General features: G+C 46.5%; 2 protein-coding genes across 3 annotated transcripts; one reads left to right on the top strand and one right to left on the bottom strand.

The window, feature by feature from the left end:
• Positions 1 to 402: 402 nt before the first annotated feature.
• On the top strand, positions 403 to 10,374 carry adam17b (ADAM metallopeptidase domain 17b). 2 transcript variants are annotated; one of them, XM_029002021.1, is made up of 19 exons: positions 403 to 901; positions 1,023 to 1,155; positions 1,540 to 1,673; positions 2,573 to 2,661; positions 3,124 to 3,307; positions 3,979 to 4,106; positions 4,361 to 4,447; positions 4,531 to 4,641; positions 4,844 to 4,988; positions 5,567 to 5,655; positions 5,743 to 5,895; positions 6,193 to 6,392; positions 6,487 to 6,590; positions 6,699 to 6,833; positions 7,489 to 7,619; positions 7,953 to 8,031; positions 8,125 to 8,213; positions 8,294 to 8,350; positions 8,632 to 10,374. In XM_029002021.1, exons 1-19 carry the CDS (start codon positions 763 to 765, stop codon positions 9,001 to 9,003), a joined length of 2,559 nt encoding a protein of 852 aa, XP_028857854.1. In that variant the 5' UTR covers positions 403 to 762; the 3' UTR covers positions 9,004 to 10,374. The 2 variants fall into 2 exon arrangements, with proteins under 2 accessions (XP_028857854.1, XP_028857853.1); XM_029002020.1 differs by having other exon boundaries at positions 3,976 to 4,106.
• A 135-nt stretch (positions 10,375 to 10,509) lies between these two features.
• Positions 10,510 to 17,161, bottom strand: LOC114802888 (cleavage and polyadenylation specificity factor subunit 3). The gene is made up of 18 exons (XM_029002022.1): positions 16,985 to 17,161; positions 16,833 to 16,896; positions 16,662 to 16,759; positions 16,454 to 16,582; positions 15,808 to 15,985; positions 15,544 to 15,633; positions 15,321 to 15,471; positions 15,021 to 15,196; positions 14,777 to 14,935; positions 14,437 to 14,583; positions 13,566 to 13,718; positions 12,079 to 12,187; positions 11,867 to 11,965; positions 11,638 to 11,732; positions 11,421 to 11,508; positions 11,235 to 11,301; positions 10,904 to 11,000; positions 10,510 to 10,822 (listed from the first exon to the last, which is right to left on the bottom strand). The coding sequence occupies exons 1-18, from the start codon at positions 17,053 to 17,055 to the stop codon at positions 10,721 to 10,723; spliced, it is 2,073 nt and encodes a 690-aa protein (XP_028857855.1). The 5' UTR covers positions 17,056 to 17,161; the 3' UTR covers positions 10,510 to 10,720.
• Between the last annotated feature and the right edge of the window lie 690 nt (positions 17,162 to 17,851).

The following is a 17,851-nucleotide window of genomic DNA, read 5'->3' as shown; positions in this document are numbered from 1 at the left end:
TATAACACATCCAAACTTTTGGCCTGATTTCGTAAACACATGAAATGGTCTATGAAAATCGGCCAGTCTTAAGTTTTTTGTTTTGTTTTGTTTTTTTGGTGATTGGGACCACATGGTCCGTTCCTCCTATAAATAGACATTTTAAACACGTGAACCACGCATTCCTTCCCCGCATTAGAATGTAGATCGTATGTCGGGGTAAAAAAAACAAGTAAATAAAAACGCACAAAACGATCCACGCACCCAGCAGCTCGGCTTCTTAATCGGGACGAATAGTGTGATCGTCATAAATAGACCGAGCGGACGCCGCACAGTAGTCACGCGAGTCGGGGCCACGTCCCGCCCCCCACCCACCCTACCCCACCCCACCCCACCCCGGTTTACAACACGAAGTTCCCGCAGAACCACGTCCTGCGCCGCCCCAGGAACGAGCATCGTCACGCCAGGCGACGCGCCGTCCAGAACCCGCGCAACGTGACCAGGTCCCCCTCCCACCCCACCCTCGCACCCAGAACTCTACTTCCGGGTGGACGGGCTGGTGCTTTTCACTTTTCCGCTGCTTTTTAAGACGGAAATATTTCGCTCTCCAGGCCTCGTCTTTTTCTTTTTTTTTTTTTACTCGTTTCCGGCCAGATTACGCTGGGCGCTTTGCGGCGATAAGGGGAAGTTTTTATTATTATTATTATTATTTTTGAGCGGCGCATCGTTATGCCCAGATGTCGTTTCCATCCGAAGAATTAATCCGGCCGACATCGCGCTGTAATGTCTGGTCGGGGACGGGAGCTCTGCGCCTCGGCCGCCATGAAACGCGTCCTGCTTGAGCTGCTGCTGCCGCTGCTTTTTATACTTTGGACGGAGGGTTTCGAGGCGGCGCGGGCTGATGGCGAGGACCCCGAACTTGGTGAGTTTTTTTTTTTTTTTTTTACTGAACGGGGAAACGACGCGCGTATTCTCCGTCCGAATGCGGGTAAAAAAAAAAAAAAAACCTCGTCTTCTTCGTTTGGACCGTCTGTGCCCCCCAGGCTCTCTGCGCTCCGTGCTGTCCGACTTCGAGGTGCTGTCCGTGTCCGGCCTCCAGCAGCACTCGGCGAGGAAGCGGGACGTCCGGACGCGCAGCCACACGGAGCGGCTGCTGACCTTCAGCGCCCTGCGCAGGTGGGCCCTCACACGCGTGGCACGACGCGCACTGCATTCTGGGCCGAGACAACGAACAGGACCCCCAGCTGTCGGGGGAGACCCCAGAAATCCACTTCAAGTCCACTTTGGGGGCAGTGGTGGAGCCTGGCCCCAAGGAAGCGGCCCCGTAATCAGAAGGTTGCCGGTTCGAATCCCGACCTGCCAAGGTGCCACCGTCCCCACACGCCTGTCATGGCTGCCCACTGCTCACCCAGGGTGATGGATAAATACAGAGGACACGTTTCGTTGTGTCAGCAGTGTGCTGTGCTGAGTATCACAATGACAATCACTTCACTTTCAGTTCACTTAGGCCCCCCTCCTGTTATCTGTTTCCTGTCATTATTGCACGTTTGACATTTTCAGGCACTTCAGGCTCTACCTGACCACCAACACCGAGCTGTTCACCGAGGATTTCAGGGCTGTGGTCGTGGGTGCAAATGGAAGGGAGGAGACGTTCAACGTGCAGAGACAGAACTTCTTTGTTGGGCATGTTATTGGTAATTTCACCTTGAAATCCCACAAGGCTTGTTTTGCACTAGTGAGGACTTTTTTTATTTTTTTAATATCTGAACTAAATTCTAGAGCTAGTTACAGATTTGCATTGTGATTGGCCGAAACATTGGACGCCTGATATCAGCGTTAAACTGCATTTAAATCTCACTGACATTCAATCTCTGCTTAATCCACACTGCAGTTGAGGGTCCTGGATGTGCAGGGGCGGGGCTCCAAACCACCATAGGCCATCTTTAACTATCACCTTGTCTAATTACATTGCATTAACCAGCCTCATCATGAATTTATCAGATCTGTTGCTTTGTGACCTATGATGCCATGATGTTGCTTAGCAACAGGTGAATCATAGCTTCAAATATTTTGGAAGTCGGAGGCGAGTAATTATTCTCAACGTTAAACTCAACGTTTTCATATTTCACAGTGGTCACACATGACAGATGATGCAATCATAAATTTTTTTCTCAATTCAAATGAGATTATTGCCACGTTCACTGTTTAATAAGAATTATTAGTCTGTTTTATGCCTATAGATTGTTCAGGAAGGGGCTATTTGAGAGTTAATAGTGGGAAGATGAAAAACCTTAAAATGTGATTGGTTGAGCCCTGTTAATGACCTGTTAAGGCAGCCATAATAGATTAGTACAGTAACTCCATGTAATGGTTTATATTTATTTTATGGACGTTAATGAAATCAGTTGCACTGCTATCAGAACCACGTCTGTGTGAGCAATAAGCACCCTAAGATCATGAGTTTGCGATTTCTATGTCACTCCACCGCACGTCATCCTTAGTTACAGTGATATAAATATGTAACTGACGTGTTGACGCAGGCATGAATCTGGTCTCATTCTCACACCCTAATCAGAATGCCTGTCATTCTCAGGGGAGGAGCATTCTCGGGTGCAGGCTCACATCAATGACGACGACTTCTCCGCCCACATTCTCACCCATGAAGCTGAGTACAATATAGAGGTATGGATGAGGCACACGTGCTGCCTACCCATGACATGGCTGGACTTTCCACCAAAAGAGTTAGGAATCATGAAACATATGGTTTTGTTGTGCTGCAATCATCATTTGAAAGAAGTCCTGTAATATTGCTAATATATGGTTTTGTGGCCATTGTTTTTGAACGGCCGTGTCAATTATAAATTGTGATGAACATCACTTTGCTGTCATTAATATTAGTGCAGCAAAACGGTATGCGTGCTTGTGTGGTGAGTGAATTCATTAGGCTTATATTGTTAATAAGCTGATGAGCTGACGCACACTGACATATGTGTCACGCTGCATTATTAATGAATGTCAGGGGGCTTTTAGGCCGATTAGCACCGACCACTGGCGCCACTCCCTTTAATTCAAACACACACACACACACACACACACATCTTTTTTATGTTTTTCATTAAGCTTTTCTGCCATCTCCCTGTCCAGCCCCTGTGGCGGTTCACCGAAGGGGACCCCGACGGCCGACTCCTGATCTACCGCTCCACCGACATCCGCAACGCCAGTCGGCTGGCCTCGCCCAAAGTGTGCGGCTACATCAGCGCCAGCTCTGTCAGCCTCCTGCCCGAGGCAATACGAACCTCCCACACCGAGGACCAGGGAATGGAGGAAGGTGAGGCAGATCAGAAGTCCTGTCCTTTTTGCCGCTTACCACGGCAGCAGTTTACTCTTACAATTATGCAGATGAACTGTTTTGTGCATTTACATTGTACAGCATTCAGGGACAAATTATTCCCGACAACACCCATGTAGGAAACAGAGATGTTGTAACCTTCCTCTTTGCAAAAGCCCGTGTTCTACTTTTGTCCCTCTGGTGAATTTCCTTAGTTCCTCTTTTAAAAAAAAACCTGCGTTCCATACTGTCAGATGGACCAGAAGGGTTAAAGGTTAAGCTGTTTTACTGTTGCTAGGTTGGTTGTACCGTCCAGTGTTGGTAGAGAATTGCAGCTGGAGACTTTCTTTTTTGGCATCTGCATTTAGCTCACTGGGCACGATGTGTCTGTTAAATTAATCATCTCCTCCTCATCACCGTTATCTATTATTCAGACCCAGTTAATGAGGCGTCTGCTTGTACGTGTGTAATACATTGTGTGAGTTGTGTAAGCTAAAGTGTGTGTGTGTGTGTGTGAGTGGTAATTGATGAGATCGGCGGTAAAGATGATGGCGCGATCACCAAAAGCCACGTCATAGATGCAGGAAGGTGACAAACAAGCGTCTGCTGAGCGTAACGCGGCTTTGCTCGTTGACCGGATAACGGTGCAGCTCGAATGTGACATGCAGCAGGTCACCTGAGGGAGACGCGGCAGGTCCACGACCACAGTGTCAACACCTGTCCTCTGCTGCTGGTGGCAGATTATCGCTTCTTCAGGGAAATGGGCCGACAGGAGGAGAGCATCACTCTCAACTACCTGGTGAGGACGGTTCTTTTCTTACATTTACGGCATTTATCAGACGCCCTTATCCAGAGCGACTTACAATCAGTAGTTACAGGGACAGTGACCCCTGGAGCAACTTAGGGTTAAGTGTCTTGCTCAGGGACACAATGGTAGTAAGTGGGATTTGAACCTGGGTCTTCTGGTTTGTAGGCGAGTGTTTTACCCACTAGGCTACTTTCTCTGTTGAAGGCTTTAGTTCCTGTCTCATGAAATGGTGTTGTTCACCCCAGATCGAGCTGATCGATCGCGTGGACGACATCTACAGAAACACGTCTTGGGACAACGAGTTTAAAGGCTACGGGGTGCAGATTCAGCAGGTGAGCGTACCTGAAGCGACAGCGTCTGTCCATGTTGCTGGCAGCTAAAACCCAGCTTTCCTTATCTCACCCGTCTCCCTCAGATCATCATCAACAAAGAGCCGACTCTGGTGCCGGCAGGGAAGGCTCACTACAATATGCTCGGGAGCCCTGACAAGAGCAAAGATGTGTGGGACGTGAAAAGGCTGCTGGAGGTGAGTGGGGGGAGAAAGGCTGGGACCCTCCTTCGACCACAGGGCGTAATGGTCACCATAGTGAAGGATAAGGTGTTTACTGACCAGTATTGTCCTTGGCACAAAAACAATATTGTGAGAAACCTTGCTTTTTTATGGGCAGATTGTGCCATTAACATCGTACAGTTAAGAGTTTGCCACGCCCCTCTCACTCTGACCACAGCAATTCAGCATAGACGTTGCAGACAACGCGTCCCGGGTGTGTCTGGCCCACCTTTTCACCTACCAGGACTTTGATGAGGGAACCCTGGGGCTGGCCTTCGTGGCCCCCTCTCGTCCAGGCTTCCCCGGCGGCTTGTGTTCCGAGGGTGAGCATCCTGCCGTTTCCTACACACTCAATCCGCCTCCTGCTGAGAACGACATCATAGAGGAGGGAATCTCAAAGGATTTGTCCGCCTAAAACCCATCTGTAGCATATTAGTGTATTGTAATTAAAGCATCGTATCGTCATATATCACCGACTTGACACAGAGTTGACTGTCTAATTGTATGGATTTAGGGTCTCTTTTGGAGACCTTGAAATTGCGTCCACTCACTCGCTAGTGGATTAGTTTCCTGACCCCTTGCACTAGTCGGAAGTACCGCTAGCAAGTACCTGTAATTACTGATAGTAAGTTACGCTGGATAAGGGCGCCTGATAAATGCCATTAATGTAAATATAAACACTTATTGCTGCCAATGGCCGCAGCAGCATAGCTGAATCCGCTGACATAAAAATATATTCTTGATACTAATAATACAATCAATTCATCCAGCGAGTAATGTTCATTCATAGGCAACAGTTGCCTAGCAACCTACCAGCGGAAGCAATATAGTTACTTTACTTTATTTTTTTAGTTCTAGTGAGAATTTAAAAATGCTGCAATTTTTCTGTTGCATATTTTAGAGTCAAGTCCAGCAAATGATGGCAAAGTGGTGTACCTAAATACAGGGCTGACCAGCACCAAGAATTATGGGAAAACTATCCTGACTAAGGCGAGTTTGAGGGGCACGTTCTCTGTAATGAGTCCAATTCAGATCCGCTTCATCCAAGGCTCACTTCTGCATGTGCGCTGCCCGCAGGAAGCTGACCTGGTGACCACCCATGAGCTGGGTCACAACTTCGGCGCCGTGCACGACCCAGACGACGTCCCCGGCTGCGCCCCGAGTGACGAACAGGGAGGGAAATACGTCATGTATCCAATCGCTGTTAGCGGAGACCACACCAACAACAAGGTCTGTATCTCATCTAATCTCGACTGGACTTGGTACTACAGAATTTATTTGCCCATTGTGCCTGTTGTTGTTGAGCAACAAAGGTCCCACTAGTCCCAATTTTTTGAAGCTTTTGCACAGTTCTTATAACTATTGGCAAAAGAATGAACTTTTTGGCGCATTTGCACTGCTGGAATTGGGAGAGATTTCAGTGTCTAAACCGCAACACTAGGAAACACAATTAGTTCAAATGTGCTTCCCCAGTTGGTTCCTGTTCATCCTGCTCCGTGTTCCTGCTCCGTGTCCCGCTCTCCACAGTTCTTCTCCAACTGCAGCAAGACTGCGATCGCCAGGCGCCTGAAGTCCAAGGCGCCGTCCTGCTTCCGCGTGCGGAACAGCAACGTTTGCGGGAACTCTCGCGTGGAGAAGGGCGAGGAGTGCGACCCGGGGCTGCTTCACCTCAACGATGACCCCTGCTGCACTGCGGAGTGCAAGCTCCGTCTCAACAAACAGTGCAGGTACAGCGCCGCCGTGTGGCACAAGATGGCAGCACAACACCAGGAAGGCGATGTGTGATTAATGTTCAGTGTTTGTCTGGTGTCTCGGCCTCAGTGACAGGAACAGCGCCTGCTGTAAAGGCTGCATGTTTGAAAAGGAGGGGAAGGTGTGTCAGGAGCCAATCAGTGCTACCTGCAAAGGGAAGTCATACTGCACTGGTACGCTGAATAAGCATCTTTCTCATTAACCGGCTTTGTGTTCCTCACAGTGAGGTTCCAGTGTGAAGACTGAATTTTATATGATTCTTCCCATTTTACCCCTTAAAGGTATGAGCAGCGAGTGTCCGCCTCCCCAAAATGCACCAGACAATGACACATGCGTGGACAATGGCAAATGCAAGAATGGAGAGTGTGTCCCATTCTGCGAGGCTGTCAGAAACCTCATATCGTGCGCCTGCAGCGGTGAGTATCCAGAAGGGCGAACAGGTTGCTAGTGTCACATCTACCCACCCATCCATCCTGATTTGCTACCTTTTTAATTTACATGAAATTATCAGAATCAATTTTATTAGATGTTACTGCCTGGCTTGACAGTGGGTAGAGGTGAGACAGTGAAGATAATACACATGCAATGGTATTAACATAAGGATTTTACCTACTGTTGGCAAAAAAGTTGTTTTTTTGCGGAAAGATGTAAGTAGACCAAGGACGTGTGAATGGATTTCCGAACTATCTGCAACTCTTAAAAAGATTATGTATACAGTCGGGGGTAAGCAGCTAGTGTTTCAGCAAATCTGGGACCTCTGGATAGGATTACTAAACCGCCCTCTACAGCCCATCAGTATGAGATGCATGTCAACAGGCATAAAAACCACTCACAGTCTGACATTAAAAGTGTTCTACTCTCTTTCCTTGACATTTACTACAGGTGTGGGCAGCGGTATGGGTAATGGTTTGAGTTGAGCAATAATTTACTTGTGTTAGAGCACTGTACAAAGTGCAAACATAAATTCCTTAGAGTAAAAATAAGATTTCTGTAAATTTTATAGTATACATTGTAAAATTGTATAGATTTACAGCAGTTACTCCGTAGCCTAATTTTCTCTCTCTTCTGCAGAACCAAACAACTCCTGTAAGGTGTGCTGCCGAAATAAGAAAGGCGTCTGCAGGCCTTACAAGAATGAAACAGACTCCCCGTTGTTTCTGAGGAAGGGCAAGCCCTGCTTTGTAGGCTATTGTGATGGAAGTGTGAGTACATGTTTGCAGACATGCTACACTTCATATTGTATCTGTTGCTGAGGCAAATTTTGGCATACTATGCAAATATACTGCATATATATATATAGACTATTTTATTATCTGTACATACATATTATAATAATTAAGTTATAATAGTCATAATAGCTATGTAAAGGCACTATACCCAGCAAGAAACATCACTGACATGAATGTGGCATCTAGGCTGAGCATTTGTCTCATTGTTGACCGATTGGTAGTTTTGAATTGAATATTTTTGGGAAAATCTGCTAGTTAAGAACAAGATTTCAAGGGACATTTAATATTCCTAATCACACCTTTCAGGGTAAATGCATGAAGCAGGTGCAGGACGTGATTGAGAGACTTTGGGATTTCATTGATAAGCTCGACAGCAGCACTTTCAGTGAGTTTTCATGTTCTAAAATATCACAAATGTGTTTCTATTTCTTGATTTTGGTATTTGGAGAAGCAGCTCTTTTTGTCTTATGGTCTTTAGAGAAGTTCCTGGCGGACAACATTGTGGGCTCTGTGCTGGTCTTCTCCCTTCTCTTCTGGATTCCTCTCAGCATTCTGGTGCACTGTGTGGTAGGTTTACATATTCAGATCTATTCGACTGAAATCTGCTTTTCAGATGCCTGATTACAATTTTTTATTTTTTTTTTTAGGATCGGAAACTTGATCAGCAGTATGAGATGAAAACCAAATCTCTCTTTTATCATAGTGTAAGTATTTCCCACAGTCTAGTTCGTTACCTTACTTTTTCCACTCTTGATTTTTATTGCAAATAGAATTTGGTGTTTTGTAGGATTAGAAGAATAATAGAATAAAAATGAACAATTTAGAAACGTATTTTGTGGTAAGGAGCCAGTAAAGGGGATGTGTGTTGCAGCATTCTGGATCATCTGTAGATGTAAAACAGAAGGCTCATGCCCACAGTGAGAGATTTCTGTGTTTTAACTTTGGTGGAAGTCTGTGTGTGTCACACATTTCTTTCCCTGGGCAGAATGAGCTCTTCAGCAGTCTGGATTCAGCATCTGTGCGAATCTTCAAGCCGCCGTCCTCCTCCAACTCCAACACTCCACGCTTCCCAGCATCGGTACCCCTTCAGGCCAGCAGTCCACCGATCCTGGCCACCTTCCCGGGCCCTCCCATCCCCACCATGGAGCCTTCAAGGATGGCCACCATACAGGAGGACACCAGCTGTGACTCCCCGGTGGATGAACAGATTCTGGAGGAGGACTTCTCCCCGTCAGGGTCTGCGGCGCGTTCATTTGAGGACCTGACGGACGGTCGTCATGCCAGAATGTCTCGCGGTGACGAGGCCCAGAGCTTCAGGCTGCAGAGGCAAATTAACAGCAAAGAGACGCAGTGCTGACCGGGACGTCTGGGCGCTGAGCAGTGAGCATTTAGGTACAGAGTAACAAGCAGGACTTGTTCAGGATGTAACTCATCAGTACCTGGCCCTCGCCATTGGTTCATAGACTTTTAAAGGCTGATCTTCCAAAATTGGGGTATTGGTGACACACTAGTGCCTTTTTTTTTTTACTCTGCAGTACGGTACGGTATGTTATCAAAGGTATGGAGTATTTTACTGCACCACAGTACTCATGGCTTTAATAGGAACCAAAGCCTCTGAACATTTCAGATTGGAACACGAGGAGGGAGAGGGTTATTTGGGTCAAACAAAAGAGCCACAGCACTTTACTTCCAAACCCAGTATCACGCCTTCCGATGTCACATCGGACAACGAAAATGAGAAAAGTTCTACCTCTGTAGACCCACGTTTACCTTTGTATTTCCTGCTGTTTTACACGTTCTTACTTTAGATTGCTGGCATAAATACAACCAAGCGCAGGGGCAGTGGCGCAGTGCTTGTCCTGCAGCTCATGTTTTTAGTTTCTTATCATGTGAATGTACTGAGGTCACGTGACCTTTTGCGAATGTGTCCCATGCGCCGAGGCTTATTCATGCCAGTAAAAAAAAACAGCATGAAATACAGATTTTTGTGATAGTTTCACCTCACAAGTAAATATGGTATTCTGGAACAAGATTTCTGCAGCAAATAGGCAAGCTGGGTTGCTCACTCTGTACCTCCCTGATGAGCACATTTCTGTACAGGACATCAGATTTGCTATGAACTACTGAGAAAGTGACCTTATTGTGCCTCTGATGCCTTGAGTCTCTGGTATGTAAACTATCATCTAAGATTTACCGTGCTGACATCGAGACCTAAGTGCCTTTTTTTTTATTTTCAACAGTGTCATAGAGGATGTTTTGTATGTAATGATTCCTCTGCTTTACAAGATTTGCCATTATTCTGAAGGCTTTTCGGTAGAACAAAGTTTAGTTATGACATTCCTCTCTGTGTGTGTGTGTGTGTGTGCGCGCATGTACACACTCATTGTTCATCGTCACCCTGCTGCTTTACAGGTATTATATGTTTGAGAATCTGTGCGTTTACGGACGCGATTTAGGGTTCTTAATGCATTTTTCTTGAAGACATGCACATGGGACACCGGTTATTGTTCCCCCCTGTAGGTAACAGTGTGAGTACAAATGTTGTATTGGATTTTTTCACAAAGTCTAAGTGCGCACACTTCAGTATGCATTACATATTTATAGTTTACAAAAATAACTGTTAGGCAAGAATCATCTCAGCGTTGGACCACGGTGTAGGAAACTGTGCCCTTATGTCTCCCAATCAGTGTTCATGTAATAGATGAATTAAAAATAGTTAATGTCTTAGGATGTGTTGGATTATTAATAATATAACATCCTTATTAGTATTTTTTTTTAATTTCATCAATAGTCAATGCACAGAACCTTCAAATAATAAGTCATGTTTGTAATAAAGGCGACACAAGGTCACCATTACATCCAGTCATAGTAAAACAAAATGTTTTGTTTATTTTAGTAAACATCCAAAATACACTTTCATACAGACATTTTGGTGTGTAAAACTCAACTCATAAGCAGGACATCCCGTGTCTGGATGGGTCATATGCTGTTTTGATAAGTAAAGATGAAATCAGCCAACAGAACATTGTGAAGCTGCAGTCCGACTGATCTTGGTGGGGGGGGTTCCGCGTGGGTCACATCACGGGGTTCATGGCGTCGTACAGCCTCTGCACCGCCAGCTCCACCATCTCCTTAATGGACTCGTCTTCCGTGTTGCCCTCCTCGTAGTCCACCACCTGTGTGTCACAAGATTCTTTACCTCGTGGCCTATTGGTCAGTCGACTTCTGAGTGACGTTATCCAGCAACATTAGCTCACCCGCGTCTTCAGGTTGATGGAGGCCGTCTTGCCGTCCACAGTCACCGACAAACGATTTGAATCTTTAAGCTCGACGCACTCCTCCCCAAACATGTCTCTGTGAGGAAACAACGTCACACCAGTGTTAATGCCAGAGTTTACCCCAGCGTGCACAACATCGGGCTAATATCAGGCATATATGATCTGTGTTTAAAATTTTCATCTGCAAATGTGTCTACTGGAACGTTCATTTATGGTTTAACACATCTGAAAAATCTGATAACTGAGATGAAGTGCATCCCTGGAGAATGCAAACGATCCAGTCCTCTATTTCCAGTCCAAACCCACTTACTGGAACATGATCTCTACTCTCTTAGGGAAGGTCTCCAGGTCCTCACTCTCCTCTTTGATCGCCATGACTGCAGATGGTTCCGTCATATTGAGGACAAAAATACATGCAGCTCAGTAACACGCTACCGAAGGGACACGTGCTGCTCGTGCAAATGTTATTTAAAGCATTCATTAAATTAAAAAAGACCTTTCTGTGCTTTGGGGTTGGACTGAACCTCCAGGATTACAGTCGTGACTGCATCTGCATACATGTCGTTCAGAGGGTTGGCAATCCACTGCAGGGAAAACACACACACACACACACACACACACACACACACACACACACACCAAAAAAAGGTGTTTGTGTCTCAAGCCCTCGGACACTGTGTATGTGGCTCTTTGCGGCTCTGAAACTCACTCACCTCCAGCATAACCATGCCAACTTCGTGCACCAGTGTAATGTTCTTGAAGATTCTCAGCGAAGTCTTCTCAGCGCCATCGATCTCCTCGACATCACCTAACACGAAAGGCACCAGCACGCGGCTTAACATGACTCCAGAGCACATGGCACGGAAGGGATTTCTGGGTGCATTTCAATATCTGCACATCACAAGGTCACAAGGTGACAACCAGTGTTGCAGTGGAACCCACCTGCCAGGTGGCGCAGCTGGTTGACCAGGAGGGTGAAAGGGCCGGTGAAGGGTATGGCCTGGGTCTGCTTCACTGTGCTCATCGCCAAATCTGTGTAATCTGGGTGGCACAAGAGAAAGCGAAGGATTCACACAACTCACACACACATACACACACTCATTGCAGACAGAACGGCACAGGATGAGACTGAACAAGACTGAATTTAAACTCACTGGACAGGTCCAGCGGAGACAGGATGTGGTAGCTGAAGTTGCGTTTCACCAGAATGCCTGAAACCCTCTGGCCCTGAGCACACTTCTTATCAGCCAGACAGCCCATCACCTGCAGGGAGGGGTCACCAGTTACTATTTATATAGCATGGTAGTAGCCTAGTGGGTAACATACTCGCCTATGAACCAGAAGACTCGGGTTCAAACCCCACTTCCTACCATTGTGTCCCTGAGCAAGACACTTAACCCTAAGTTGCTCCAGGGGGACTGTCCCTGTAACTACTGGTTGTAAGTCGCTCTGGATAAGGGCGTCTGGTAAATGCTGTAAATGTAAATGTATATAACTGTGCGGAGCAACAAACGATTGAAAATGCCTTTAAAAATTGCACACACATGATGCGTATTATACAGTGTACAGTCCTATGGACAAGAGTTAACAGTTTGCAATGCAGTGAACATGTTACCCCAACAGGGCAGGTGCTTAGATTCTGCCACACGTACAGTATTATTGAAGGAAGAGCAGGGACAGAATAAAAAAAATACAAAATAAAACAAATGCTTTAAAAGAGGAACAGATGCTAATGTATATATTGGGAAGCCTTCCTATATTGTGACCTTTTAAATAGTTATATATTAAAAGTTAAACAGGGAGTTCCAGACATTTATATATTTAAAGCATTTACCAGACGCCCTTATCCAGAGCGACTTACAATCAGTACTTACAGGGACAGTCCCCCCCACTGGAGACACTCTGGGTTAAGTGTCTTGCTCAGGGACACAATGGTAGTAAGTGGGGTTTGAACCTGGGTCTTCTGGTTCATAGGCGAGTGTGTTACCCACTAAGCTACTATGACACACCACTAGTTACAAGACAGGTGCACAGTGACCTCAAAAGTCCAGCACCTAAGATAAGATAATGGGGAAGGTGTAGGGTGCTGTTGACAGCCTTGTCAAAACCATAGCTTGGTAGATAATGCACAATTGTTGGACATCTCGAGGTAGCTTATGACCATTTCTAATAAAATAAATAAATAAAGGTTTGGTACCTTGAGATTATTTATGGGTATTTGTAACTAGAGAATATTTTATGACAACAACCTGGTGATTTGACACACATGTACAGTGCAAAAAGTATTTTCCCCCAGAATTCTACACACAACACCCCATAATGATAATGTGGAAAAAAAGTTTTGGCAAACATCTTATTTTGCGTCAGATTTCTGATTTGTACGCACGAGTAATAAGGTCTGTGTTTGGTCTTTGGTCACGCCTTGAAGGATGTACCTGTGCTAATTAAAATGGTATTTAAGGTTGGGTCAAGTGGGATGTGGTGCACTCACAGGAGCCTGACAGCTGAATCCCCTATTAAAGAAACAAACTACACTTTTTTTTTTTGACAGACCCCACATAATGTCTAGGGAGCCGTGCATGTGCCTGACTCCTTACCTCGGAAGCCTGTGGCCTGTGTGCCTGGTCAGGCTGCTTCTCACCTTGGCGAGTTTCTCTCCTCTGAAGTTGAGCGTCACCGCCTCCGTGTTGCGAGGGTTGTGGACCTCGATGTGAACCTCGTCGTTGTCCTCGTACTCCCTGATCAGAGCCGCTTTCAGGCGGGCCATTTCATTCTGCTCCCCGTGCACCAGGATCTACACACAGTCGGCAGCGGTTTCAAAACGTATAAAACTTCTCTCATTGGTCACCCATGCCTATAGTGTAGAATGCAGACAAGCCGCACTACAAAAAAATGTTACGTCCCAGTGTGGTTGGGACATTAGACGTGTCTGTCTCTTTAAGGCTGCCGTGGTTGGAGTAGATCCATGCCTACTGGCTCCGCCCACTACTCACTGATTGGCGGTCACAAGACGTAAAAAGGAGATCTGCTAGAGATCTCGTCCTGTGGTTTTGGTTGCAGAGGCTGCTTAGGTTGCTCTGTTAGTTTGATGTTAGTTGTCCCCTAACACCTCCCTCCCTTCGTTGGGTGTCCGTACTGTGTGTGTTTATTTCCGATCAATGTCACTTTGTATACTTGTACATAGTTTCACTGTAAATAAACGCACTTTTGTACAGTTTTGTACCCCTTTCGCAAACCCATCCTGGTCACGTTCCTCTCCACCCCTAGACGAGGACGTGACAAAAAGGTTCACAATTTAATTAACATAGAATCATAAATATTATTTATGAGCCCATGTAATACTTTAAATTGACTGGCGACATTTTTTCAGTCGCACAGTAATAACACGTTACATTCTTACTGCAATCACCTGAAAAGCTCAAATCAGAGAAAAATGGGAAAACAAAAAGAGGCATATTTGTAACATGCTAATAAACAGGAATTCTGAAATAAATGATGAGCTGATACCGTACCACGTGTGGAGGTTTGAGGGCGCGGATGAACTCGCTGGTCTGCTGGTAGTCAGTGTGGGCGGAGAAGGAGATGTAGTCCACAGACATCTTCAGCTGGAGCTTCTGCCCCGACATGGTGGTGATCTCCTCGGGCTCCGACATGATGTGCTGCAAGGGGTCAGGGGTCACGGCAAAATGGCGTCATCAGGGCTGTTTGCGGGAATTATATAACTGGTAACAGCCCTACACTCCCATGAAGTCCAGCTAAACACCAGCTTCACCAAACCTGATACTACAACAGTCCAGCAGCATCATCATCATCATCATCACCATCAGCTGGTATAAAACTGAGCAAACGCACCTTGGCCAGAGTTCCTTCAACACAGTAACCGGCTATGATGACACCGTTCCTCTTGTCAGTGCACCAGCTCTCAAACAGCTCTCTAGACAGGCCGCTCTGCATCATACCTGGCGAGGCCATCACCACGCTGGGACCGATGTCATCAAAGTGGTCCATGCTCTGAGACACGAAAAAGAAAAGTTTGGGTGAAGTGGCTCAGAGTTGAGAGTGATTTTAATGAAATCGGATTTGCGGTCCTACGCACCTTCAGGTTGCTGATGTGTTTGAACACAAAAGGGTTGTTGATGTTGATGGCTTTCCGAATCTTGTCATTCATGGCGTTGACGTACGTCTGGTACACGGCCATGCACTTCTTGGCCAGCGAGGAGGCGTAGTAAATTGGAATGTCATGAAGCTCTGGGTGGTTCTGCCAGTACTCATCTATAACAGCCAACATGAGAAAACAGTCAACTTTGTGACTCTTTCTTAATCTTCTTCTATTTATTTTCACCTAAACGCCCACGCTAATAATATATATATATATTAAAAAAAAAAAAACTCTCACCCAGGATTAGAAGCAGCTCCTGGGCTCGGCCCAAGGCGAAGACGGGGATGAGGCAGCGGCCCTCGCGGTTGACTATGTCGTGGACTGTGTTGCAGAACCGCGCCTCCCTCTCCTCCCGCTTTTCGTGAATGTGTGTCCCATAGGTGGACTCCTACGGAAGCCGGTGAGTGTTAAGCACGGCCGGCGGTGTGACCGCGCCGAGGTCTGGTGTCTCGTTACTCACTGTAATGAGGATGTCAGGTTTGACGCTGGGAATCTCTGCCGCCATCAAATGCCGATCTTCCTGACGAGAGAAGTCTCCTGTGTATAAAAGCTGTGCAAAGGTAGCAGTTAAGGATATTGGCATATTACACCAGTATGGTGAAGTGGATCAGAAGCACATTTTGCTTTTCCAATAAAAATATTTTCTGTTCACATGTTTCATAAAAAGCATGACTGAGTTGGTTTTTTTAAAGGCAGTGCTGAGAAACGGGATAAAAACACACACCTTAACCCCAGCAATCTCGATCATGAACATCGCTGCTCCCAGAACGTGTCCAGCATGATAGCACCAGAACTTAATGCCGGCCACCTCTTTCACCTCGTGAAAGTTGATGGTCTCGATCTTGTCCATGCTCTCCTCCAGGTCAGTTTCTGTGTACAGCATGTCATCTGCGGAGATGTTGCTTCAGACAGACAGGAGAGGCGAGATGTTACAGAATTTGAAGCTACACTAACAGTCAAAGATTTTGTGCTTACAGCATTTATCAGGCGAGTGTAGGGCTTTGTATTTAAAGGATCTCACAATATGATATGCATCATGATACGTGGGTAACGATACGATATTGTGATATTGTACATATTCTACAGTTCACTGAAGATGCTGTGTACGATCTGGGTGGATCACATTACATTAATAATTCAGTCAAAACATCATCAAAACGTACGTGAAAAAACTGCTACCCCGTCTAAAGTACAGGAAAGTTATTGTTATAGCATAAATCCTTATACAGATGTCCATTCAGGGGTGTTGGTAGGAACTTTTGGAACCTTTTTTAGCAAAAACCGGCAGACGTGACTGAAAATTTCTGCTACGGTAGAGAATTCTGGCGAGGCGGCAAAAAATGGCACAGCAGGGACGTGCAGGAACCGACCTGACTTTGACGTAATCGGACAGCAGCCATCGGTAAATGGCCTTGGTCGCGTGGGTCATGAACGTTCTCCCCTTAAAGCTCGTCTTCTGCAGGAACCACGGCAGCGCGCCGCAGTGGTCCAGGTGGAAGCTGCGGAGCGGGCAGACGGCCGTGAGACACAACACCCTCTACCCGGAACCGAACGCGCCCGACGGGAGCCGCGACTCACTGGCTGATGAGGAGCAGGTCGATCTCGGCCGGGTCGATCAGGTCGATGTACGGCAGCGCGTCCATTCCCTCCAGCCCGGGGTGGATGCCGCAGTCCAGCTGCAAAAGCCAGCGGAGTTGGTCACGAAGCCGGTCGTTTCGCCCGGAGCGCGGCGGCGCGGCGCGACCTTACCATGATCTTCCGGCCCTTGAACTCCAGGATGATGCAGGAGCGTCCGACCTCCTGTCCGGCTCCGCTGTCGGCGAGCAGCACGATATAGATATATTATAACACATGAACTTCCACAGCGAGCGAGACAAATGAAACGTTCAAATGAAACTCACAGGGGCCGTATAAGCAGCTGGTCGCTCTCTTCCGCGGGCACCGGCGCGTCGGCTTTACGTTTCGCCGCCATTTGATCGTATTTTGGTCGGCGATCTTTACACAGAAACGCGGCGCATGACAACAAAAACCGCTACGCTTCGAATCCCACTTCCGGGTCCGCGTGTGAAAGCGCTCCGTAGCGGAAACGCTGCCGTTTACGTTGGTTCCTGCGACCGGCGAGGAGACGCCCGAACACGCACGAAGCCTCGTTTTATTAAACGACCTCGAATCAATTAATTTTCGCCATCGATTCATTTGCCGCTGACTGCAATGCGATAATGAATGGATTTTATATATTTGGGGACAGTCACGAACTCTTCAAACTGCTGCCATCAGGCGGACGGTAGAGCTTCAGTTTCTTCCATCAGACCGTCAGACGTTTGAACTGAACAGTGTATGTATATATATGTTTATAGATGTATTGTTGGTTGTTTCTAATATGCATTATTCACATAAATGTTTATTGTCTTTTGTCACACCACTGCTGCATGAGAAAGTGAAGTGATTGTCATTGTGATACACGGCACACAAAATCCTCTGCTTTTAACCATCACCTTTGGTGAGCAGTGGCCCATGACAGACGCCCGAGGAGCAGTGTGTGGGGAAGGTGCCTTGCTCGGTGGCACCTCAGTTTCGAACCGGCAACCTTTGGATTACGAGGCCGCTTCCTTAACCGCACACAGGTACTAATACCTGTGTATTGGTGTCATGTGATCAAGTGCAAGTTCAAGTGAGCTTTATTGTCATTTCAGCTACTTACATGTTAGACAGTACAAAGTCAAAGAATAGCATGTTTCTCCAAAACCAGGCATGACATGTAACATATA

This window comes from Denticeps clupeoides, chromosome 14 (genome assembly GCF_900700375.1).
Source record: "Denticeps clupeoides chromosome 14, fDenClu1.1, whole genome shotgun sequence".
NCBI classification, from domain to species: domain Eukaryota; kingdom Metazoa; phylum Chordata; class Actinopteri; order Clupeiformes; family Denticipitidae; genus Denticeps; species Denticeps clupeoides.
This window is presented reverse-complemented; position numbering and strand designations above follow the sequence as displayed.